The following is a 23,607-nucleotide window of genomic DNA, read 5'->3' as shown; positions in this document are numbered from 1 at the left end:
TGATGTCCTTTTTTTCACCTTTGGTATGATGACATGGCCATAAACAAGCTTTTCAATGGTCGCCACGGCTCCTCAGTAAAAATAATGTGCAACATGACAACTGTTATGTCCATAAAAGAGAGTTTTGTAGATTTTCACGGTTATTAGATCTGGTCTGTGAGTAGAGGCCATGAACGAGAGTAGCCGGTTGCGAGAGGGAACTTCCATCGTGTTTGTGTAAGGTTTGCTCCATTTTTCTTCCCTGGTGACCTTGACTGTTTAATGCCTCAAGGTGACTGTTTGGCAGAAGCTTTGTAAGTAGAAGCTCACCAAGAGGCCAGCCAAAGTCTCTCTCTCGCTCTTTTTGCCTCCTCAGATTTTCCCTCCCACTCGCTACCCACTTGCCTCCACAAGTACAAAGGCTGTTGCTATAGCGATGAAATGTTCTCTGTTTCACTTTTAGCCTCTCGCTTCTATTAGCATACGATCCGCCTCAATTCCATCTTCCTTTCCATACCGCTCGTCAAGTCACTTTTGCTTTGTGCGTGTCATGTTGAGGCTCGTATGCATGCGCTCACGGCTACATCTCGTATGAAGGTGTTTATCATAAAGCTGTCGCCAGCACGTTCCACCATGTTATGTTTGATCCTCCATACAGCAGTTGTTTGTCTTTTACTTGTGCGCCAAGCTCAGCATCTATATCTGTGAAGCCACGCTAACCTCTGTCGCTTCTGGAGGAACTATCAACTCTCTGCGTTATTTGTTTCTATAATGCAATTAGAGCATATACATGTTCGAGTTGTACTATAAAACTATTACAAGGTGCTCAAGAAAAAGAAAAACCTCCAACACGGATAAAGGAGCCCATTTTGGATGAGTGTAAGAAGTCATGCAAAAATCTGGATGAGAATTTTTTTTCTTCTGTTACAAGTCACACATTTTATGCTTTGAGATAAAAATATGTATTTGCTAATTAAAATGCGGACAGGTTGGCAGCTCTGTGTTAACATCTCTCCAGCAATCAATTCCAATTTGTATGCTTAGTTTGCATTGATCCTCCCTGCAGTGCTAAATTCTGCTGCTAAAGTGAGGTGTCACTTTCAGGAATAGTGGCGGAATAAACGCATAAGTGTACAAATGGCACCAGGTGAAAAATGAACAAATTTACCAAATTTGAACATGGGAGGTTTTGACCTCCCTTTGTACATGTGTTAAAAAAGCAAAGCGTGGAGAGTCTCTGTCACCAAAATGTCAATCATTCATTGGCAACATTTTGTGAAAATAAAATTCACAAAACTCTCTCCCTTGTTCCCTGGACATCTCTAAATATGAATTTTATTCCAACATGCAAATAAGCTCTTCCTGGCTAACTTCCATATTCTATTCATTTTGCTGTGTTGCAGAGTCTTGCTGGGTACATTTATTTTGGCTGCTTTTTCTTCACTAGTCAGTAATTGCCTCCCAGGGACTCCAATACATTGAGTCTAAAAGTTTTCCATTTCTTCAAATTTTGCATTGGTATGAGTTTTTATTTATGCCTATACTAGCGTTGGCACTCTCCTCCCTCATTTATTCTCTCACCCTGCCCGTGTACTCACTTGACCTCATCTGTCCATCTCCCCCTTCAAAATAGCCAAGTAGCTGATGTGTTGTTTGCTGAGTGTGTGAGTGTGTGTGTGTGTGTGTGTGTGTGTGTGTGTGTGTGTGTGTGTGTGTGTGTGTGTGTGTGTGTGTGTGTGTGTGTGTGTGTGTGTGTGTGTGTGTGTGTGTGTGTGCGTGTGTTTTTTCCCCTCCCCAGAATGAGTCCGTTTTATGAGCATATTATCTTCATTATGGCTTTGATGAGCTGGCTGTCACAATGGCTCACCATTATTAAAACGTTCTCATGGGATATTTTAGATGCAAGATTAGCATATGTCATTTTTCATCTGCCCTCTTAAACTGTATTTCATTCTGAGATGTTTTTCTTATTTTGGAACCTGCACATTCCCATTAGCGCTCCTTCCATCTTCCCCCCTCTCTGCCGCCTATAAGCAAATCTCTAATCTGTAATTTAGCAGCTGGCTAGGAAACAGAGATTGCTAGAAATAAATCGTTATTGGAAAGAGCGGAAGCTGGAACGTCGGGCTTGTTGGGAACAGATTCAAGACCTTGATGTCTGCTGCAGTTTGACCCTTCTGATAACTTGTCGTATCACAACCACTTGTAGCGTCTAGTGTGAAAGCATTAGCATAAAAATACGTCATGAATGATTGCAAGAACCTCATCTTCTCACGCTTGCTTCATCATGCCTCTTCCTTATTGACATGAACCCTTTGGAGATTGGTCACATGATTTCTTCTTTCCAAGTCAGAATCTCTCATGCCATCATTGCCATCAACGGGGGATCGAAATCCATCACATATTGAGAAAAAAAAGAAAGAAATTAAACCAATGTGACATGCAGAAGTGCTCTCAGAGTGACGATTAATGAGTTGTGACCAAGGTTATCTTGGATGTATTACTCGGGGTTCCACCGCCTAAGGGCTTCAATTCATTCAGCATATCACGCCTCGACAAGCCTCACCTCAAATGTGTGCCCCATCAGCATCAAACGACACCCTGGTGCTGGTCTAGTGAAAGAAAACGCTGACACCCATCCATTAATGTTTTGGCGAGGTGATGACCACGAGCTGTTGGAAAGTTTCCATGCAGGTTGGAGAACGAGGAGGCAGCAGATGCCACTGTGCCAGTTGCGTATGGCTGAGTGGGCAAGGCAAAGTGCTGACAGGTTGAATGCTTGGAGGAGGAGGGGAACCAGAGGGACAGCGGAGAATGCAAGACAAGGGTCAGGAAGAACAGGGCGGGAACGGAAACAGGCGGCATTGAAGTGACAGGTCAGTGAACGTCTCATCTTCGATCCATCACACACTTCCTTCGAGCTTGGTGAACGTAGCCGCAAATGTCTGTCCGTCTATCCGCTGCAGACATGTCTGTTCAGTCGCATGTATGTATATAATATAAACATTACCACGGAAATTCTTTCTAGACTTTTTCCATTAGCCAGACCTATAACCAACCAGTACAACTAAAAATTAAACTGTGATAATGTAGTGCCAACTCAGAACAGACCCAAAAGTTGAGATGTTCTCGCAAGCGTTTCTTGACTTTTTAAAAATAATTCATATTTCGCTTTCTAACAGAAGCTTAAAGGTTTTGTGCTAACACTGACTACAGTTTGAACCCGTTCAAACGAACGCCCCAGTTCCAGCAGAAGACAAAGAGCCCGAAAGCATGATGTTATCACCAGCATGCTTCACTGGAGGCAAGACGCTCAGTGTAAAAATTGATGTAGCATCATTTTCATGCCAGCGGAAGTCTAGTCGAGTGTGTTGGTGGCAAGCCAGTCTGGGCGTGCCAGGGCACAAAGCAGCCTCGCCCCCGACGGAGCAATAGACTGAATTTGGTAGAACGGCGTCTCTGCCTCGCCTCAGCACATCTGCAAACAGAAATTAGATTAGATTTCAGACTCACTAAAACCAAGTCTAACTTGAAGTGCAGGTGGTCCAACATGATTTTGGAGTATTTAATCGAGTCATTTTTGTTCATAATGAATTGTTCATAATGAATTGGACTATTGTACAAATCAATTCCCGAATTCTAATATTTGTAAAGCAGGAGCCAGTAAACTTTCCAAGGTTGCATACACACCAGCAGGACAATTACAGTTTCCGGTCACCCCTGAACAGACGCTAAAGGTGCATGGTGGGTCTCAGCGGGTCATACGGACAAAGTCCATATTGAAGTGCCTTCCTGGGTGCACTAATGAGAGAGTGAAGCAAGCTGCCAACCTTTTTAGAATCCCTTTCAGTGAGGTGCTTTAGTCACATGTCTCTGGTTGCCCTTCTTGAGGCTGGCAAAAGGTAAATGTGAGCTCATTTATGATGCAGCGTTTTAATTGGCTCAGAGGCATTTAATCAGAGCGTCTTGTCTTTTGTGTCTCCTGCTTGTACCTTCCCCCTTTTAATCCATTTGGCTCCAGGCATTACTGGCCGTCAAATTTACCCACAATCCTCTCTGCCTGCCCTCTGTCCCTGGCTTAGCCTCTTTCAAACATCAGCCCAAGGTCATTTCGTGAGGCCACAATGGTCTCTCTCTCACCACCATCACGATGTTTGCTGTGTACAGAGCTGATTCTGGATTATTTATTGGCGATCTGAGTCCACTCCCCTCTCGTCGGACTCGCTCTCAAGTCTGCGGGATCAATCTCTCCTCTTACAGTCAAGTGCTTACCAGTTTGAGCAGAAAGTGTCGCTGAGTCAGTGGCTGACATGGGGAGGCATTGTGACATTTTCATTTGCACTTTCTCTCTTTAATAGGATACTCCAGCTAGAAGTCCTTCGTTGCCGTGACTGTAATAAGGTCAGCTATGAGGGTGCATAGACAGCATGCTGCTTTCAAGGGCATTCATAAATAATGCTGGGTATAAATAAGTGCCAAAGCATCCCCAATACAGAGATAGATGCCTTGACATAGGAGTGACTTATAAGTTTTTTCAAGATTTGACCAGTGCTGGAGTTTTATAGCCCTTTAAGTAATGAATATTTGAACACAAATGGTAGAGCAACCCATATAGACAGTCAATATAACAATACTAACAGGAATATATTATATATTTCCCAGAGTTTTATACGTATTTATTATGATTTTTGCTTTGTGGTAGCTCCTTGGGGCTTGTTTTCTTCCTCACTGAATTTCCTTCTAATCCTCTGAATGAAAATCACTGTCTGAACATTTTGCCTAAGTTGCGCAATGACCCCTTTTTTGTATGACCCATTTAGTTGCCATATGAGTTTACAATCTAGTTGTTAGCTTTTTTTTTTTGGAGTGTGATGCCTCTTTTTTTTTTATTGTTTTGAACTTCCTATTATTGTATTTTATCTTGACTGGTTTTGATGATTCATAGAGGTTGCTCAGCATCTTGAATTAAATAGTGTCTGACCTTTCATGTTCCTTTTTACCAAGCAGCTATGGCCCCTGGAGATGTATAGTGATGACATCCGAGCAATCTGATTGCACGCTTAGTAAGTGCTTTGGCGCAATACCAGGGTTTGGTTGCCACATGAATGCTTTTCAGACATCTTCTTTGACTTCCAGCATTTAGTCGTGATTCTGAGTTTCGACATTCATAATGCCAGTGAAGCAAAACTGAGCAATATTATACTTAAATTTGTGATACAGCCTACATACTGGCTCTTTGATTGTGCCATACTGAGACTCCAGTAATGCTGGTAAATTCCAAATGTTTGCGGCGCCATCATTGTCTACTGTACATGCTGCGTACAGTGTAGCATGCATTTGAGCAATGTGCAGGCTATGGTGTGATCTAATCTCATCTTTGAGCGTGCTGCGAGGTTGAAGGCGGGCTGAGCCGCAGGGCTTGACTGTGGTCCAGGTTGACCAGAGGCTCCGCGGGGATCTCTGATGCTGACACAAACACACGAGCATACGATCCATACCAAAGCGGCATGGGCAAATCCGCAACCCTGCATGCATTAGAACTTCAATGAATGCTTCATCTCTACATTGATTTGAAAACCTGACCAGGAACACCGCAGGGAGCAAAATGGCGTCATGCTTCAGCGCTTGCTATTTACTGTCATGAAAATGGAGATAACTTCCAAGTAAATCTTCAAATATCAGGAGGGAAAAAAAAAAAAAACTTTGTGTATCAAGGGATCAAACAGCATGGGTATTTTTGGGGCTTTATCGTTCTGGACTTTAAAGAGCTATAAAGGAAGATGTTTGTCGATTGAGGAGAAACGAGAGATAGACGATTCTCCAGAGATGTTATAGTCCAGATGAATCAATGGTTGGGTGCTTCTTTCTCTGAAGCTTCGTGCGTGGAATGTCATGTTGTTTCCTAATGCAGGAAATATGAAATGTAAAATATGGATCTAAATGCATATGATATCTATCTTTTAGCCATTAGGGCCTCCCCAAAAACCCAACAAATGTTTGCAATGTTGTTGTTTTTTAATAAGGAAAATAGCACTCTATTGTACTTTATAGAAACACATACTTATAATGTCATTAAATATAATGTAAAGAAATAAGCAGCTTGTGCATTATAATTTATTGTGCTCGCTTTGGCCACCTGGAAGCAGTAAAAATCCAACATGCTAACATATACTATGACGATCGCAACCAAGCAGAGCAAGAGGAGGATAAAGAATATATGCCTATATGTATTGTTTGCTTGTCTACATGTGTTTCTTCACTGTTTGTATTCAAACATCCAAAGAGCCTCAAGAGATAATATACATTAGCTCACCTGCAGTGTTTTGCATTATTTGTTAGCATCAACAAGCTAAGTGGATTTTCCTACGGCAAAACAATGTGGTTGTTTTAAATGCACCTTGTGTAATACCATTCATTAGTTTGAGAGTAAACTTCATTTGCGAGTGGCATTAAACAGCTTGAAGCCTCTTATTTTTTTAATTGTTTTCTATCTACTCCATATAGAAATGTTGGAAGTATCCAATCAGAAAGTTAGACATTCAAAATGTCGATTCGCTTAGTGACGTGCTAAACTCTATATGTGTTCATGTCAGTGCAAGTGTTGTCATTTGGTTTCTTCTAACGTATGTGTGTGTTGGGGAGGTGTATGTGTGTGTGTGTATGTGTCTCAGTGGCACAAGCATACGGCATGTGGGTGTTTGGCACATGCTCCTAATTGCTGGCCAGCCATGTCACTGTTTTCACAAGAGATTCTGAACGGTAGCAAGCGCACATCTGTGTTTGCTGAAAAACGAAGAAAAATGAATAAATAACCCTGCCATGGTCCTGTTTGGTAAATGTGATGTGAAAGGTGGGCTCCAGAAAAAGCCTGGTGAGGTGTGACTGTGCACGCCTAACACCTTTTAGCTGAGAGCGTAAGAGATTTATGTCATACTATGCGATCATACTTGGGCCAAACATGGAAATTAGGACCAGCAAGGAACCATATTTAGAAACATAAGCAGCTATGTCATTGACGCCGACCTTGTATGCCTCCTTGCCTCAAACCCCATAATTAAACATTCCCGATTAGATTGAAAAGGGCGGCAAGCTGAAAGAATAGCTTGCAAATCCACCTTCCAGAAAATGATCATAATAAAAAAAAAAAATTGCAAAAAGAGAAAAAACTGCGTCAATTAGCAGAATGCGGCGCTGCAAGTGTGTGTAGAAATATCCATGAAAATTCAAACACTATGGGCTCCATTCCCATACCAGCAAGGAGCAGTCTAAAATACCCACAATGTGGGCGAGACTAAGTTTCGATATTTTTGCAGGCACATGCAGCTTGGTGCAATTAAAAATGGGCGTTTGCGCCATTGTGGGCGTAAACACAGCGGACATGATTCACAGCCAAATCAAAATGGCTCCTTTCGTGCCCTTTAAAATCAACACATGAGAGGCACAGTCCTTTATATGACCCAAGAAGAAACCAAACCATTTTTGTAACACAGATTAAGGTTTGTGTTTGATTAAAAAAATAAATAACACGAGTGAAGGACATTGAGAAAAATATTTTCACACTACTGTGACACCTAATAAAATGTGCAAGGTGCATCTAATGCATTAAACTCTCCTATTCGTCACTGATCCAATTTTGCACACACCCATGCATATTTAATGGCCGCATAATAATCACGCTGTGTTCATTATTGGCCGATGATAAAAAAAAGCTCCATTCCAGCAGGCTTTTCTCCTCAAGATGTGTGGACCAGTGCGCCGCTGACATCTGCTCATGGACGCCGCCCTATGCAGGTGTTCTCACCTTACATTTAACCCCATCCCCGTCCTCATCCCTTTCCTCACATTGACTTTATGTCTCCTGCCGGTCCTCTAACAAGTGTGTGCATGTCAACAGCAGGGGATGCGGACCTCGTATTTATGGCATGACCAAGGTCACCGTTTAAAAAGACTGTGACCTTGCTCATAGCTCATTGTGACAAAGTGGAAGCTCACGACAGAGGAGGATGATGATTCCATTGGCACCCGCTATAGAGTGATGTGGAATCCTACATCCCTCTGAAAAAAAAAAAAAAAAATATGGCTTCCCTACATGTTGAGGTGCTCGGCATCCGTTTCCATCTCTTTTTGTGCGCGTGCGTGTGTATGTGTGAAAGGAAATGCGGGGGTGCACGTAATTGGGAAATCTGCTTGAATTGAGAGTGTTCACCCTTGAGGAATCTCAGGTCGTCCTTGTGAAAAGCGTCTCTGCCTCTCTCCCTGTCTCGTGCACACACTCCTGTCCCTCATCCCTGTACTCCCGCATCCGTGACTCCTCCCCCTTCCAACAAACACCCTCCATCCTCCCTCCCTCCTACCCTCCCTCCATCCTCCTGCAGATCAGCGTATCAGAGAGACTGCTTGAGAGCAGATGCGTTCGGCCGGTCCGTTTGTGGGATGCGGTGGAAAGTGCGCTGCGGCGCAGTGGAGAAGTGGAGTGCAGAGCGTGGAATTTAAACGCTGAGACGCCGAGGCGATACCTGAGTGCTGCCGCGGTGGAAGTTCCCCACCACCATCAACCATCTTCAAACCACCACCTCCTGCCTATGTAATATTTATGACAAAAGGGAAGCGAAATATTCTGCTCACGTTTTGGGGCTGTCCGCCGGCTGTCCTGGGGAGCACCGGAGTGGAACCTGGTCCAGAAGCGGAGACGGACCCCTGCAGTAGGATGTAAACCAAGTTCCCATTCTTCATACTGGTGAGTTGACTTCTTAGCTGCATAAATCCATGAAAAATTGAAGAAAAAAAATAGAAGGAAAATACATGAAGGATTTTTTTTCTTCATATTTTCTTCACACATGCAAAAGGAATATGTTGAACAGTGTCTAACAAATCAAAAATGGGGACAATGGAATAATTAACCCAATTGTTTGTAGTAGAATAGTACTCAATGCAAACATGCACTTTGTAATCTGAAGTGTGTGAGTGCATTATTTTGTGATGCTGGTGGTGGTTGTTGTTGACGGGCTCCATGCAGTCACATGGACGGGCCACGCTTAACACGATACTCATTTTGGGGGCCGCATGCATCACTTCCCCAACTAATGTCTGCAACTGTATTGTCTGAAACAAATTGCTTTTAAATGGCGTTAATCACCCGAGACAGTCATGCACCTTGGCATGCGTCATGTCCATGTTCCTCTACAGGTCTCCTAATTGGCACATTTGAATTAGAAATGTGACATGATTTGAAAAAGCATGCCACCAGTGTGTCACATATGTGCTGATGAGATTGGTGAAATTGGCTCATGTGTGCACGGTGACAGCAGCGTGGTGTAAAGTAGCATCTCATCTCATTAGGATGACGCCGATGCTCAAGGTCCCAATTAGCCCGTATGCATAGCAGGTGTCACGCGATCGCTGAGCACCAGACCACCGAGCCTCTGCTCAACTTTACATTCATTGCTTTTTGTTTGCATTTTCTCTATCGAGACGCCATCCTAAACCCATTTTTATTGTTTTTTGCTGAGTGGATTGGCTGCCGTGGGATGTGGTTAGCATGTGTGCATCACAGTCAGGAGATCTGGGTTTGAATCTCGGTGTGAACTTCACATGGTCTTGTGTAGGCTACTCTGCGTCCTTCCACGTTTTAAAAATGTCACTCCTCTATCAACATTTGATTGACTAGCGACCGTTCCAGGAGATACTTCTTGTCTCACTCAGTTAGCTGGGATACGCTCCAATTACCTGCAACTCTAATGAGAATAAATGGGATAGAAAATGGTTGGGGGGGAATTTGCAGCAGTGTAAAAGTACACTGATGTCTCTTTTGATTGCTTTGTCCATCTCCTCGAGCTCAGTGAGGTAATTAAATAAAAACTATATTATAAACAGAACAATATAAAACGCAATTTAATATCTATCAACAAGGTAATTTAAAATGCTCATTATTGTTTAGGCTGAAAGTTACCAATAAGTATAGAGGGAAGAGTTTTAAAAACAAACATTTTTTGTCATATTTGTTAAACCGGTTTTCGGGATTAGCCAATTGGTCATTATTTTGATTTGCAAGCAACTACCACGTCAGAGGTGAAACAACCTTTGGAGGTATGCCTGCTCTGGAATCTTAAGTTATGTGTGCCCCTGAGTGCACAAGAAATGGCTGACAGCTCATCAGTTACATTTTCGTCCTCTCACTGGTTGTTTCTTGTAAATAAAATGGAAAATTGGAAGCACAAGGTGGGGGGCCGGTGACGGCTGATGACAAGTTCATTTTACTCATTATTTTTAATCACATTAACCATTATAACAACTATGTCAAAAAATGTTTTTTGAAAGTTGCCAACTCCCATTTAATGTAGGTGCCATTTTATTTTATTTTTATTTCAGTCATACAATGTTCATTTAATCATTCGCAATAATGATGTTGATGTTAATTCGTCCTATTTAAATGCTTCCCTCCAAATTTCTCTTTTTGGTTCATTAATATGCAACCTCAGCTCCTGAGATCGGTCAGCCCAAATTGAACTTTTTAGTAATCAGAATGATTCAAATATGCAATGATTGCAAATGTCAACTAAAGCCCATCTCTCCTGCACTGTTTACTTCAGCTGCATGTTTGCATACTTTCTCACTCTGAAATGATTAGAAAGTATTTCCCATTTGCTCTCCGCTGATGTATTTGCATTGCATGTGGGTCATTGAGAGTTTGTGTTGTATGCATGTATTTATAGAGATGCTTTGATGCTGCTTATGAGGGAAATATTCCACCAGCAGTCACTCTGCAACCAGACGCCGCAGCGCCGCCGAGGCCGGCTGTCGTATTTACTTGCTCGCCAATGAACAAAGTGATATGATGTGTGTCCACTTGTGGGCCTTTTCTACCTTTCACGTATGCCGTTGCTGAGCGGATGGCCAGACTCTCGCTGAGCCGATTAAAGAGGCGTCCCTCGTGTGCAAGATTTATGTAAGCGCTGCTCCATTGTCATACAAAGGAGTCCTCAAAATGCTTCTTGCTTGCATTGGATTCAATTTAGATTTTACTTGACTAGCAAAGGCAATTGCACAGTATTTGATCTAATTGGCTGGGATTTTAATTATTCAGATGAGGTGCAGTTTTTGGATAAGGTGTTTTTGCCTTAAATTGGAGGCTGCAAAAAATATTTATATACACGATCAGAATTTTTGGTGCAAAACAAAGAAAACCCAAAAAATCTCACCTAGCCTTTGTTTTTGCAATGTCAAATTAACAACGCTTTATCACCTGTTTAGTAAACAGCACGGCTCGCTGAAGAGCGCCTGTGTGTGCAAATGAGAAGGTGAAAGACATCTTAGCGCGGTGGGACAAAAAAACAGGTGGATGGTTGTATAAAAAAAAAATAACAGATACCCAATATATAGAAGAGGCAGAGCGATAAATCACAGCAGCACAGTGTTGTGAGCTGGCTGAAATTGACTATCAAGAGCTGAGAAAGTATGCTTGTATGGACTACAGGGCATGTATGAACACTTTACGGACTGAGCATTAGCCATCTGCTCCACACAATGTGGCTTGTATGTGTATGTCAGAAATTCACCTAAGTGCTTTATTTGGACTTTCTTAAGACATAAACTGATTGCAATGTTTCATCAAAGTGCGACATACTTAAAAAAAAAAAAGTCATCCTACTTCTACTCTGAGTTAGCGTCAAAATGTTTTCATAAGACAATGACACTTGATTTTACCATAATCATATTTTTCTTCTTCCGACCTGGTAGTGACAAGCTTATTTTCTAAAATCAGGAGTGATTTTCACCCAAACTGTGCATCTAAAAATGCTGCCATTACGTGACGGAACGATTTAGTAAGTACACAATGGCTGACTTTGTGTGTGTTCCTCATTGTTATTCCTTTTCCTTGCTTCAAACAATACTGTTGTTTGTCATCATGACCTTTGTTTTTCTAACACTGATACTAGAACAGAAAGGTCTTGGCCAAAGTCAGCTGTGATAAGCTGTAACTAACCCGTGACACTAATGACAACCGCTATAGAAATAGTTGGACGGACAATCTTGTATTGTCAGTCGTCTGCTCAACCCATTGCACTTGTGTTCCAAGGTTGTTGATACTTGAATCATGAAAGCAAAATGGCTACGACTGGTTCTGAGGGAGGTGGGGTTGGAAGAGAAGCCATAAAATTTGAAGGACACTTCTGGCATCTTTAAAAAATATTCACCACATTCTTTTTTGGTGGATGGTAATCTTATCTTTTCATTTATAAGATGAACCCGTGTGGCGTTTTCCCCGAGGTTCGACCTCCATATGTCATGAAGGAACACCTGCAGGATGTGCTCACCTCTTGCCCAGCAATGTCCTGTCTGCAGTAGATAAATGGCTATAATTGAGTGCTAATTGCTTTGTTGAGCGAAACAGCTTAATCATGTTAACCTACCTCATCAGTTCCACTTCTTTGTTGTCACGTCTTTTCTTATCGTGACGGTTCCTACTTGTTCTTCTCCTCCTTCCTGCATATATTTAGTAGCGTTACATAAGATGGTACCTAAATATAACAGCACCAAAAATCAATTTTAGGTGCAGAAATAGCAAGTGCTTCTGCTATTGGATGTTGTTGGAGGCAAGTATGGACCACAACTATAAGGAGAAGCCTTGAAGAGTGAACATCTTGTAGCAAGTGTGAGAAAGAAAGTGGAAGCAGCCACATTATACGAGAAGAGAAGATTCCCCCAATTGTGCACTGAGAGACCGTGTCCGCTTTTGCCAAGTCGGCAATCGACAAAATGGCAAGTTTGGTTTTCTTGAAAGATGAAACTGTAATACTCTTCCTCAGATATTGACAAAACCAAATTCAAGGTGGGAGGCATTTTCCAAGTCTCCACTCCACAGCAGCAATCTAATTCCTTATAAACATACTCTGTGTGCTTTGTTCTTCATATTGCATGAAAATGAAGAACCAATTTGATGAGAGTGTGGATAACATAAGATATAGGAATTTCTACCATGTGACTCACAACGGAGGAGCCATCCACCCACTGGAAACATCATGGCACCCAAGTCCATTTATAATCATCAATGAATCAGAAAGCCGTCTGCTATCTGATAAACAGATGGGTAAACTAATAAAAGTTTACTTTTCAAAATATTATCCACAAATAACAATATAATAAATATAACTTGTACATCTCAAATGTTCTCTTTTCCTGCTTTCCAGGAAAAGCCTAATTAATTTATTAAGCTTCGGCCTTCTGCTAGAAAGCAAAAAAAAACAGAAAGCCAACCGGAACTTCTGAAATTTATTTTGGGTTAATCAGAGGCACTTTAATGAGCGCTGGCTCTCATTAACACATTTGGAAAAGATTGGTTAATTCTGAACAGTCACATTCCAGTTATTATAAGAGGGTGTGCGCACTTGTGCAACCTCAATATTTCAGTCCTTTCATTTTACTTCCTCTCTTTTTAAAAACATAACCTGACATCACCAGGGGTGTGTGAACTTTTTCATATCTACAATAGCTAATAGAAGCAACATCCATAATGGAAATGTTCACACATAAGCCACCTGGCCGAGTGTGACTTGAAGGCCGCCGCCGTCGCACAAAAGCTTATTGAGGCCTTAGAAAAGAACAGCAAAGAGGCTTGTTATCACACAAATAGCTCGAGAGCCGCGCCAAAGTGACAGATGACCTCGCGCAAAGACTTCTCTATTTAGTCACAACAACACGGTGCAACAGTTGCATTGTGCATTCCCACTGCGTACGCGTGTAAAATGGCGCTGTAATGAAACAAGTGAGCAGAAGGTATGTAGGCGTCCTTGCCAGCGCGCTACACGTATAATACACGCTCCCCCTTGATCATGATCTTATTGTCTAAGTGTCATCATCATCATGGCCGTCATTGACTGTGGGATGCAAGCGCTGACTGTGATTTCGGCATCTTTGCCACTTTATCTTGATTTCCTCCAGTTTTAAAGAAGTGTGATTGCGCGGCGGCTTTGATTAGAGCTTATTGATGGGCGGCACGTGTAATGGCAAAATTGCAGGCTAGGGACGTCATCGCCGCATATAATGTGCCGAGCTGCACCGCTAATGAATGGCGGGACTAAATGAAATCCATCGAACAAGCTGTCAAGTGGTAATGATGTCTTGCACCCTGCGGACCGGCTGCCTAGGGACTGAAATCTTTTCTTTACGTACAGCTCACTGTATGGATTATCGGATGTGATAATTAACTGGACTTCTATCGCTTCTTTATTGATGTTCTGGTAAATCAGTTTCAGAATATAACGTGTCAGGACGTCCTTGTTTTTCTTCGGCCAAAATGGCATGCGTTGATATTTTTTGCTATATTGTGTAAAATGTAAAAGTTACATTGGTTGAGTTCAGTACAGTAATTGGTTTAGTGAAGAAAACTTTGGGCCACTTGCTGAGCTGAATGGGGATGAATTTACTGTGACTACATTATGCAGCCATCCATAAAGTTTCATTGCTCCAAATTGGTTCATGGAAACTCCATTTTCTCAGCACAGCATGCCATAGGGGATGAAATATTAAATTTCTATAATGTGATGAAAGTCGGGAGTTATTAGTTCTTGTTGTCACACAGTTGTTGCCCACACGTTATTGGTATAACATTTTGACAACAAAGATGAAGTTTCGCTTGCCTCTTTTAGCCAAAGCTAGCAAGGCTAAACGCTATTCTCATCCACCACTAGCTTCTTTTTGTACTTTCTGATTCACATCAATGTATAAAAACTGTCGCTATATTGGCCAGACATTTCAGAGCGCAACTGAAGCTTTAATTCTTGAAGTAGCAAAGTCAACTCATTGTTGAACCCCTAATAGGCCATGTTTTGTTTCTGCTCAAGCTTGCATGCAAATGGTGATTGTAGAATTTAAAGGTTAGGGTAACTCATTCGCTTTCAAGGACTTCCTCTTTGAGATTTGAATATTCAGGCTCTTTCTGTCGTCACGAATGAGCAAAAAAACGCTTGTATCTGGCCCTTAGTCATAACATTATGTGAGCGAGGTTGCTGGCAACTTTCCCGACTGAAGAGTAAGAAAACATGATGCCGTGCAACAAGCAGAAACGCACACATGTGTAAGTCGAAGAGGGATGGAATGAGGGGCGAGGTGGCCCGACTGGGACATTTCCAAAAGGAGATGGATGGAGGTGGCAAGCAGGGAGCAAACATCCCCCGCCAAGGATCACACCACGCCGCATCCATCTGCGCAACCCCCCACGACCCTTCATCCATCATCCATTCTTTGCACCTCACCTCCAATTTTTATCTAAACTTCCGTTAGCTACTCCTCCCAAGTCATTCAGCCGCTTCGTATGTCGTGTACTTCGTACAGCCATCCGTCACATGCTTCATCCGCAGTGAGCGTGCTGGCGAGGAGCATGTGCAAGGAGCCGTGTGGGTGTCTGTGGGTGTGCCGTGTGGGCAGTGGTGAGAAACTGCTTTGCACGAGTACAATTTGAAAATTTCACACTGGGAGCATGCTGTTGCTGTTACATAGTGTAAACATTGTTTTATGAACCATTTCAATAAGTTATATTGCAGGAAAATGGCGCATTTGTTTTTATTCTAATATGACAAAAAAAAAACCAGAGGCAACTTTAATTTTTGGGAACAGAATGGGCAGTGCCCCACCATATCCAACAGAGGGTGCTGTTTTTCTTTTAAATGTGTACTGGAAGGTCATCAGTCTTGCACAATATTTTGAGATTATAAACATTAATTGACTAGTTTGTGAAGTGGTGTAGGAATATGTCATTGAGAAGGCAAAAATAGTTCTGCTCTACTTACTATTTTTGATTTGGATTGTTTTCCAATCATGGCTGAGAGATTTTTACGAGACTTTACGTCTGCTACCATGGAAACAGAACCAACAGTGAATTGATTCACTTATGGAATTAATGTGTCTAACTTGTCCCATAATCCCCATTCAATGTTATTTTTCTTGTAATGTGAGCCATCTTGACACTTTCTGTACCTGTGAACACTTTATCCAGGGGCACAATGTCATCAACCCCATGTGTCATGCAAACTGTAGACTGGGTCTTTTCGGCATATGGGAATGTTTTGTATTGATCTATGAAGCAATTATGATGAAGCCAACATCCTTGCCAGCGGCTATGGATGCAATATATTACTTCAATGCCTCAGTCTTTCTTGTTGCTTTTCTTTTTTTTTAATTCTACCAGGCTTCAAGTTACCACACAAAAATCTGAAATGAACAGAATCAATTGTTTTGTGCATTGCTGCATTTACTGGCACAGTGCATTGGTTCTTTTATTATTGACGATGGTTTTTGATGGTCTAAAAAAAAAGTTCGTATTTAAGACAGTGTTGCCCGAGCCTTGCACGCTGTAAGAAATTGAGCCACAGCATTGTAGCTATAGCAATCGTGGCATTGAGGGCCTGCCACAGATGTTCCTGGCCACCTGCTGGTTACCTGCCGTTTGCGCTTCGAGAAGACTCGAGTGAGATAATGAAAGCATCGATCAATTGTTTCACTGCAGACATCAGGAATCCGTAAGACAGGGTGCTGTATGCGCTATCGTTCTGTTGGCTTCCGTTCCTTCCTTTGTTAGCGCTTCCCTTTCCCATCTTACCTAAATGTCAACTTCTGGTGTCGCGCAGAATCAAAGCATTCTCCTCGTCTCCCCATTTGTGTTGACATTTCACAGTGTAACAATGAAAAAAATCCATAATAGAAGAAGCAGATGACAAGTTTCTCCAGCCTCAGTAAACCGTTTTACACAGTGACAATGCCTTCCATCTTGGTGAGTGTGTAGTCGGTTGGCACGCTGAGGCTGCGACAATTATCCCCATCACTAGGCGGAACCGGGATTTTATATCGAATACCGAGTGTTTGGCGAGAGGTGAGTATGCACTTCGGAAGGGGACGTTCAAAATAATAGGAGCAGTGGCTTGACACCCCGGCACGCAGGCAGCATGAAGGACAGGGTGCCTTCAAAAGTTTGTCAGGTGTTGCGAGCAGGTTTACTAGACTGGAAGTGCACTTTAAAATCCCGAGTCGACAATTTCTATTATCGAGTACACAACAATAAAACATCCATCTATTTTCAGTATCACTTGAGCTGTTTCTGGTTATGGGAAATCTCAGGCCACCAGGAAAAAAAAAAAGATAGCGATTTTATTATCAGCCGCTCGTTGATTGCTTTGATGAATCTGTTTTAATTTCGACCTTTCATCACACTTCGTACTCCTACGCTTCTGATTGAATAATTAGGTCCTCAGCAGGCATCAACAGAGCCTACGTTTCAGTGCAGTCATGTATCCAAGTACATATGTTGAATTTAGATGCACTTACAAGCCCTTCAAAAGAAAGAGTCTGTTTTATAACATCTTCAGATAATGCCCAAATATTTACTATATTACTACGATTGCCTCGATTTCCCACGGCAGACATCGTGTAGCTCTTCTACTTCACTCCATTTTGTTTTTGTTCCCATCTGCCGTTGTCAACATGCATGGTTCCTTACTTTGTTCTCTGTGCCAAGAACAAAAACTGCTACATGTTGTGCAAAAGCAATTTAGTCCCTGGCAAGAAACAAGTCTCAGTCCAAAACAAAACAAGTAAACACGATATGGATGTGATTGGCTCATGTCCGTACAGCACATGCGGCTTGGAGGTTTGCATGATGACAGCATGAGGTACAGTCAGGCCTTGACAACCATTAACATGCTGACACCAATAATCATCCCGCCAGCAGGGCCCAGGAAGCTACATATATTAGTGGTACACAGGATCAGTCGACAGATTGGATGTAACAAGGTAACCAAATTAAGAGCCTTCTTCTCTTTCGGGCGGATTTCAAAATGTTAGTCGACATTCGGACGTGCCGTCTCTACCATATAATCTCAGTACAAGTGTTTCTCAAAGTGTGGTATTTGGCTCCCTCTAGTGGCACATGAAAGAATCTCTGAATTAAATGTGCAAATGGAGCATACGTATTTATCAGCCAGTGTATTTTTAGTACTATTTGTTTACAAACGTTTATGTGTACATTCGCCTGACTATACTGAACACAGCATGAATTTATGTTGGTCATTTTTTTAGGTGGTACGACGCTCTTATACTGGAATGTCATTGGCTGGCTCCCATGTCAATCATTTCACATAGGAGTTGAAATAAAATAAGTTGACCTCTCTGGGAATTTCATTCCCAATGTTGATCACAGTATAAATGAGACAGACTTTGTACTGTATTTTCCCCATCGGCAGGTTAGATCGTCATCTACCTCCAATGAGGGCTTTGACATTTCCCCTCAAAGGCAGACATTTTCTTTTGTCTGTGTCCCTTTGAGTCTCGTCCCAGCTCCTCACACACGATGTCCATTATCACAAAACTGGCATTGTCATTGTTGCACTTAGTCAGAGAATGGCATCAATTACACTTGGTGAAAGCTTCTTCGCTTGCTCATTTCAACAGTTCTCTATTAACCCCTTGTTAAGTGATAATGGCATCTAATGAGGAACTGATGGCGGCCTGACAACCGCAGAAACACGGTGCAAAATCTTCTTTTGTAAGAACATTTTGTCGTTTTTACCAAACAGCTCGTTCATTTGGGATTAATTAACACTTTTGCTGCCTCTTTAAAGATCTCTGGCTTCTCAGTGATTCTCAGCCCAGTCATTTTCTCTGGCGTGATGTGGTAGTGCACTCCTCATCTCAAACTTCTCATCTTCTCCTCTCGCAACAAACGATATTGTGACCTGTGTCACTCTAAATTAACAACAATCACAAGTGTTGGTAGGTACCACTTCAAATGCGATCACAGGTGTCTGTGAGAGGACGATAGGGAGTGTGTTTGCACGCGCTCTTGCCCGAGCTCGTCAGATCGATGATGCTTCAAATCAATGCTCCAGCAACACGGCGAACCCCGTGGAACCCATTAGTGGATTAAGATGAACCACTGTTCCATTCGGGACAAACTTCTGCTTCCCTCTTGACAAATGGGAGAGGAAGGTGTGAAATAAAACAAAGCGAAAAGGGCGCACAAGAGGGTGAGAACAGCAATTATGCCAGAGAAAAGGTCAACAGTGGGGCACGGCTCAACAAGGCACCATCTTTACACAGAGGAACGTCAAATGTGGTCCAGGTTTCAAATTCGAGTGAGCTCAAGTTCATGCATTCACTTTGTAATTCATTCATTCTCGTTAAAAGGTTTCACTGTAGTTTAGAGACTGTATTAAAGGATTTTATAAAGCTGGATGTCCCTTTATGACAGTTGGCCTTTCCTACTGTATTATCTTCACAAGAGCATGCAGACAGGCATGAATACTGTCACCTTTATGCAAAACAGTCTGTCTCTTCCAGTTGAAGCAAAGTGGGAGCAGAGAGTGAGGGAGGGGTGAAGAGCTGCTCTTTTTCTGATAGGCTTGTTTATGTGCCACTGTCTGTGGATCATTGATCCATTCGTCTTCATTACGTCCCCCTGTGAGAACTATTAACTGCTGCCACCCTCAGTCGGGTGTCTGCGACGTTGACATTCAGCACACAGTCTCACGCCGATCCCGCTACCTTTACTAAGGAAGGTTGAAGCTGACAGTTTTATTCTGCTCGTTGTATTTTAAATGATCCTTTTACGGCGTATTGGCATACCCGCCGTTTGTATCAGCTTTCATTCTCATCAAGCTGTGTGCACTTTGCAAGCAAAAGATACCCGCTCGTGGGCTAGCTAGCGTTCCTGTGGGTTTGCGGACCACACGCACACTTTCTGACCCATTTAATATACATTGCATAATCATGCATCCGCCTACTCAGCTTGAACAGAATGTTATATTATATTCAGCGCACAATTGGAAGTATTTCTGGAAGAGATTTCAAACTTGTGTGTCTTTTGTAAATCTATTAGCTGTTCAATGATCCCCTGCTAATGCGCACAAATCAAGACTCTGCGGAATGTTTCCCAACCTTTAGTGAGCCAACGCTCATCGTTTGCATAAGACAAATTTCACGGCACATTATGATGATGTCGCCCCGATTTACTCACAAATGTACTTAGGATCTGGCAACAGAAGTTGGACTTGAATTAAAAAAAACGGCATGATCTAACACCTCTTCTGTTTCTCCTCCCCGTTTGTTTTGTTCGCAGAAGACCACCCTGACACCCCATCTTCATCGATGACGATGATTTGGCGTGGTAGCAGCTGTTGCTATGTGTAAAGGAGTGCCGCGGCACCAATGGAGACCGAAGGCTATCGTGACCTCCCGGAGACCAGCGATGGTCAGGGGGTAGGCCTCCTGGATGGACGGGGCGGGGGTGGAGTGGAGGAGGACTGGAGCGCCCCATATCCGCTTGGCTTCCAGGTGTCTTTGACCACAGTGCTGATACTGGAGCTGGTCCTGGGCTTCAGCAGCAACTTGACTGTACTCGTGCTTTACTGCGCCCAGTCCAACCTGGTGGATTCAGTCAGCAACTTGGTCACCGTCAACCTCCACGTTCTGGACATCCTGGTGTGCGTGTTGTGTGTGCCGCTGACAGTGGCCGTCATCCTGCTGCCGGCCAACGGAAGCGGCGTGGGCAGCTTGGCTACGTTGTGCTGCTTCCACGAAGCCTGCGTCACGTTCACCAGTGTGGCCACAGCCGTCAATGTGCTGGTGATCAGTTTGGACCGCTACGACATCTCTGTGCGTCCAGCCAGTCGGCTCCTGAACCCTCGCCGTGCCGGACTGCTCCTGGCGGCCGTGTGGTTCGTCTCTCTGGCCGTCTTCTTCCTGCCTTTCCTTGAGGGTGACTTCTTCTCTTCTCAGGACAGTGAGGATGAGGAGGAAGGGGGCCCGAACAATGACTTTGAGTCCATTACAGGACCGACGACACTTTTTTCTTCCCTTGCACCTTCGGTTTTACCCTCAACTTACCCGTCCTCGCCCTCCCACCACCTTTCTCCAATATGGCAGAACAGAACACTGCTGTGCATCGGGGGGCAAGGCTACTACACGGGAATGGCCATGTATTACCACTTGTTGCTCCAAGTGCCCTGCTTCTTCATCGCCGTGGTGGTCATGCTGTTCACCTACTCCCGCATCCTCCAGGCGCTCAACATCCGAATAGGTTCCCACATGATGAGGAGTAACCGTACAAAGGACTCGACCTGCAGGATACGCTGCAGGAGGACCAAGAAAAAGGACCTCACCTTGCCAACAGAGGTAGTGTCCTCCAATCAGAACCAGAATCTCTCTCATCCTCCCCTTATTCCGTCTCCCACCCCAACACCCACGTCCCCGCCGCCGCTCTCCACCATGCCCCAAGGGATATCTGACAGCGGCGCAACGGTCACGACCGTCAGTACGGCTGCCACCACTCCTGTTGCCACCACACCTGCCACCCCTGCTTCTCCGACTCCTGCTTCAGGATCCATGCAGACCCACGCCACCTCCCCACTCCCGGCTTCCTCCATGGGTGTCCAAGCTTCGGTTTCTGCGATCATTGCTTTGAGACGGGCCGTTCGTAGACACAGGGACCGTCGGGAGCGCCAACGTCGTGTCCTTAAAATGTCCCTCATCATTATATCCACCTTCTTGGGATGCTGGGCTCCGCTGTCCGCAGTCAACATTCTGATCCTGTGTATGGGCCCCAGCGACGGTTTAGTACGGATCCGTCTTTGCTTCTTGGCGATGGCTTATGGAACGACCATTTTCCATCCTCTGCTCTACGCTTTCACAAGGCAGAAGCTTCGCCGGGCCCTGAAAACACGAGTCAAGAAAAGGGTGGTGTCCCTTCTTCAGGTGGACCCAGCTCCCATCGGTGGGACGGTTATTCATAACTCCTGGGTGGAGGGGGGTGGCCAGAGGAAGAGTCGCAAGCCCCGAGTGGAGGCCAGCGACGGTACTGATCGATGCCTCACCGAGGCGGTGAGGGAATGAGCCTGGTTGTCCGACGCGTGTGTTTGGAATGCCATTTTCTGTTGATGAATGGTGTGTGTATATCCTTGCATGTGTGTGAGAAGCCATTCGTTTACAAAGGACAGATCCCAAGACCTCTGGCAGATGAGGAGACCAGAGTCATGGGGTCCAAACAAGAGCCACCTTTCTGCACTCCCAATGTAAGCTAGTTGAGCGCGTTGAACTGTCTCCATGGCAGCAAAGGAACTCAAGGGAACACATAATGGTGATACCACACCTGAAAATGTCCCACAATAGAGGAGAAGTTTTGGATGATTATTTAAAAACTGCTTTTCCAAGCATGTGCACAGACAGAATCACAACACATACACATACACTGCACACTGATCTGCGCTTCGTCATAAAAAAAAAAAAAAGCACACAAACATCTAGATCTATCTGCACATGAATTCTCAGTGAGAACAAATTTTGAAGTCAATCTTTTTTCTTTCCTCCCTCTTCTTTTCAAGCCTTAATTGGGTTCATGAAATATGCGTGTGGTGCTGAATGTCTTGTTTACAGAGGTAAGGGTGAGGCTTCACAAATGAGTGAAACGTTATGGTCAGTAAATACAAAGACGTTTACAATGTGAAATTACCAGCAAACTGGTACAAATAACAAAAAATGTAAAATAAAGAGAAGATATTTAATTTGATTTACATTAGAGCAGAACAGAATTCATTTCAAAGGCATGACTTTTATTTTTTTTTTAAACAGTTTTGAAAGCCGCATAGGAGATACGGTGGTCCCGGTGTTGTGTTTACGTGCGTGTACTGAAATGAGCTAAGCATTGACCCTCTTAAGATGTGAACAAAAAGAATGTGAACACACAACTGTTGGTTTTCTATTCACCATACAGCTAACACAACAGCGTTGACTTTAACTATGTGGCTAGCTAATTATGTTTTAACTCTGTGTATATGACGGGCCACTGTATCACTTCAGCTTTTCAATGGATCTCTAAGGGCAATATTTTGTGAACAGTCCATTTGAAATATCTCTGTAGTCACAGCAGGTCATTTACTAGCTCCTGAACTGCTGACATAAGGGAAAATCATTTACTGTTCCATTTGAAACTCTCAATTTGGACTGAACTTTGAGGCAGATGGGCCTTTGCCATCTCCAGCACTGAGTCCTTGACTATTTACACTGTACCTGTGTTTCTCTATTTCCTCAGGGCTCAACATTTACGAACGTGCTGGACATGAAATAATAGAACCAGCCCTCAATTCCCTATTCTATTGTGTGTGTTGCTGTAAGTAAAGATTTATGTCACTTCTTAGGTAAAGAACACATCAAAGTTTATATAAACTCCTCAAGGCTTGGAAACCACCTCAGGTTTTGGGCTATCTTCTCCATTATACTCTCACACCTTTTACACTAATGGTAAACCAAACAAAAATCACTTGTGTGTTCATGTACATTTTTCAGGGATGTAAATATTGAAGTGTCAGATTTGGGTTTTAGTAAGAGATTTTTTTTTTTTTCTTTCCCAACTCCTTTTTTTTTTTTTTGGTTAAAATCATCTGCCGGACAGAAAGAGAGCCATTGTGATGAAATCAGCTACTGTAAAGAGATACATGTAATCGTATTTGTGTTAATACTGTATGTGTGTAAACAGTATTGTATATTTATGACCCCGTGTATAGAGAAATGTTAGTATTGTATAAAAATTTATATAACTGTGTTATTGTATAGAACAGAATCTGTATTAAAATGTAATCTATGAGTTGA

At 43.1% G+C, this 23,607-nt stretch overlaps 1 protein-coding gene across 1 annotated transcript; it reads left to right on the top strand.

Moving 5' to 3' along the window:
* Positions 1–8,255: 8,255 nt before the first annotated feature.
* Positions 8,256–23,607, top strand: LOC148390698 (G protein-coupled receptor 22-like). The gene is made up of 2 exons (XM_088390759.1): positions 8,256–8,716; positions 20,084–23,607. The coding sequence occupies exon 2, from the start codon at positions 20,173–20,175 to the stop codon at positions 21,853–21,855; it is 1,683 nt and encodes a 560-aa protein (XP_088246885.1). The 5' UTR covers positions 8,256–8,716; positions 20,084–20,172; the 3' UTR covers positions 21,856–23,607.

Source organism: Syngnathus floridae, chromosome 11 (assembly GCF_059516105.1).
Source record: "Syngnathus floridae isolate MCC-2025c chromosome 11, RoL_Sflo_1.0, whole genome shotgun sequence".
Taxonomy (NCBI): Eukaryota; Metazoa; Chordata; class Actinopteri; order Syngnathiformes; family Syngnathidae; genus Syngnathus; species Syngnathus floridae.
Note: the sequence above shows the minus strand (reverse complement) of the source record. Positions and strands in the feature narration are given on the sequence as shown.

Excerpts from the sequence above, each read along its gene's own strand:
- LOC148390698 (XM_088390759.1), top strand. The coding sequence starts at position 20,173 with ATGGAGACCGAAGGCTATCGTGACCTCCCGGAGACCAGCGATGGTCAG.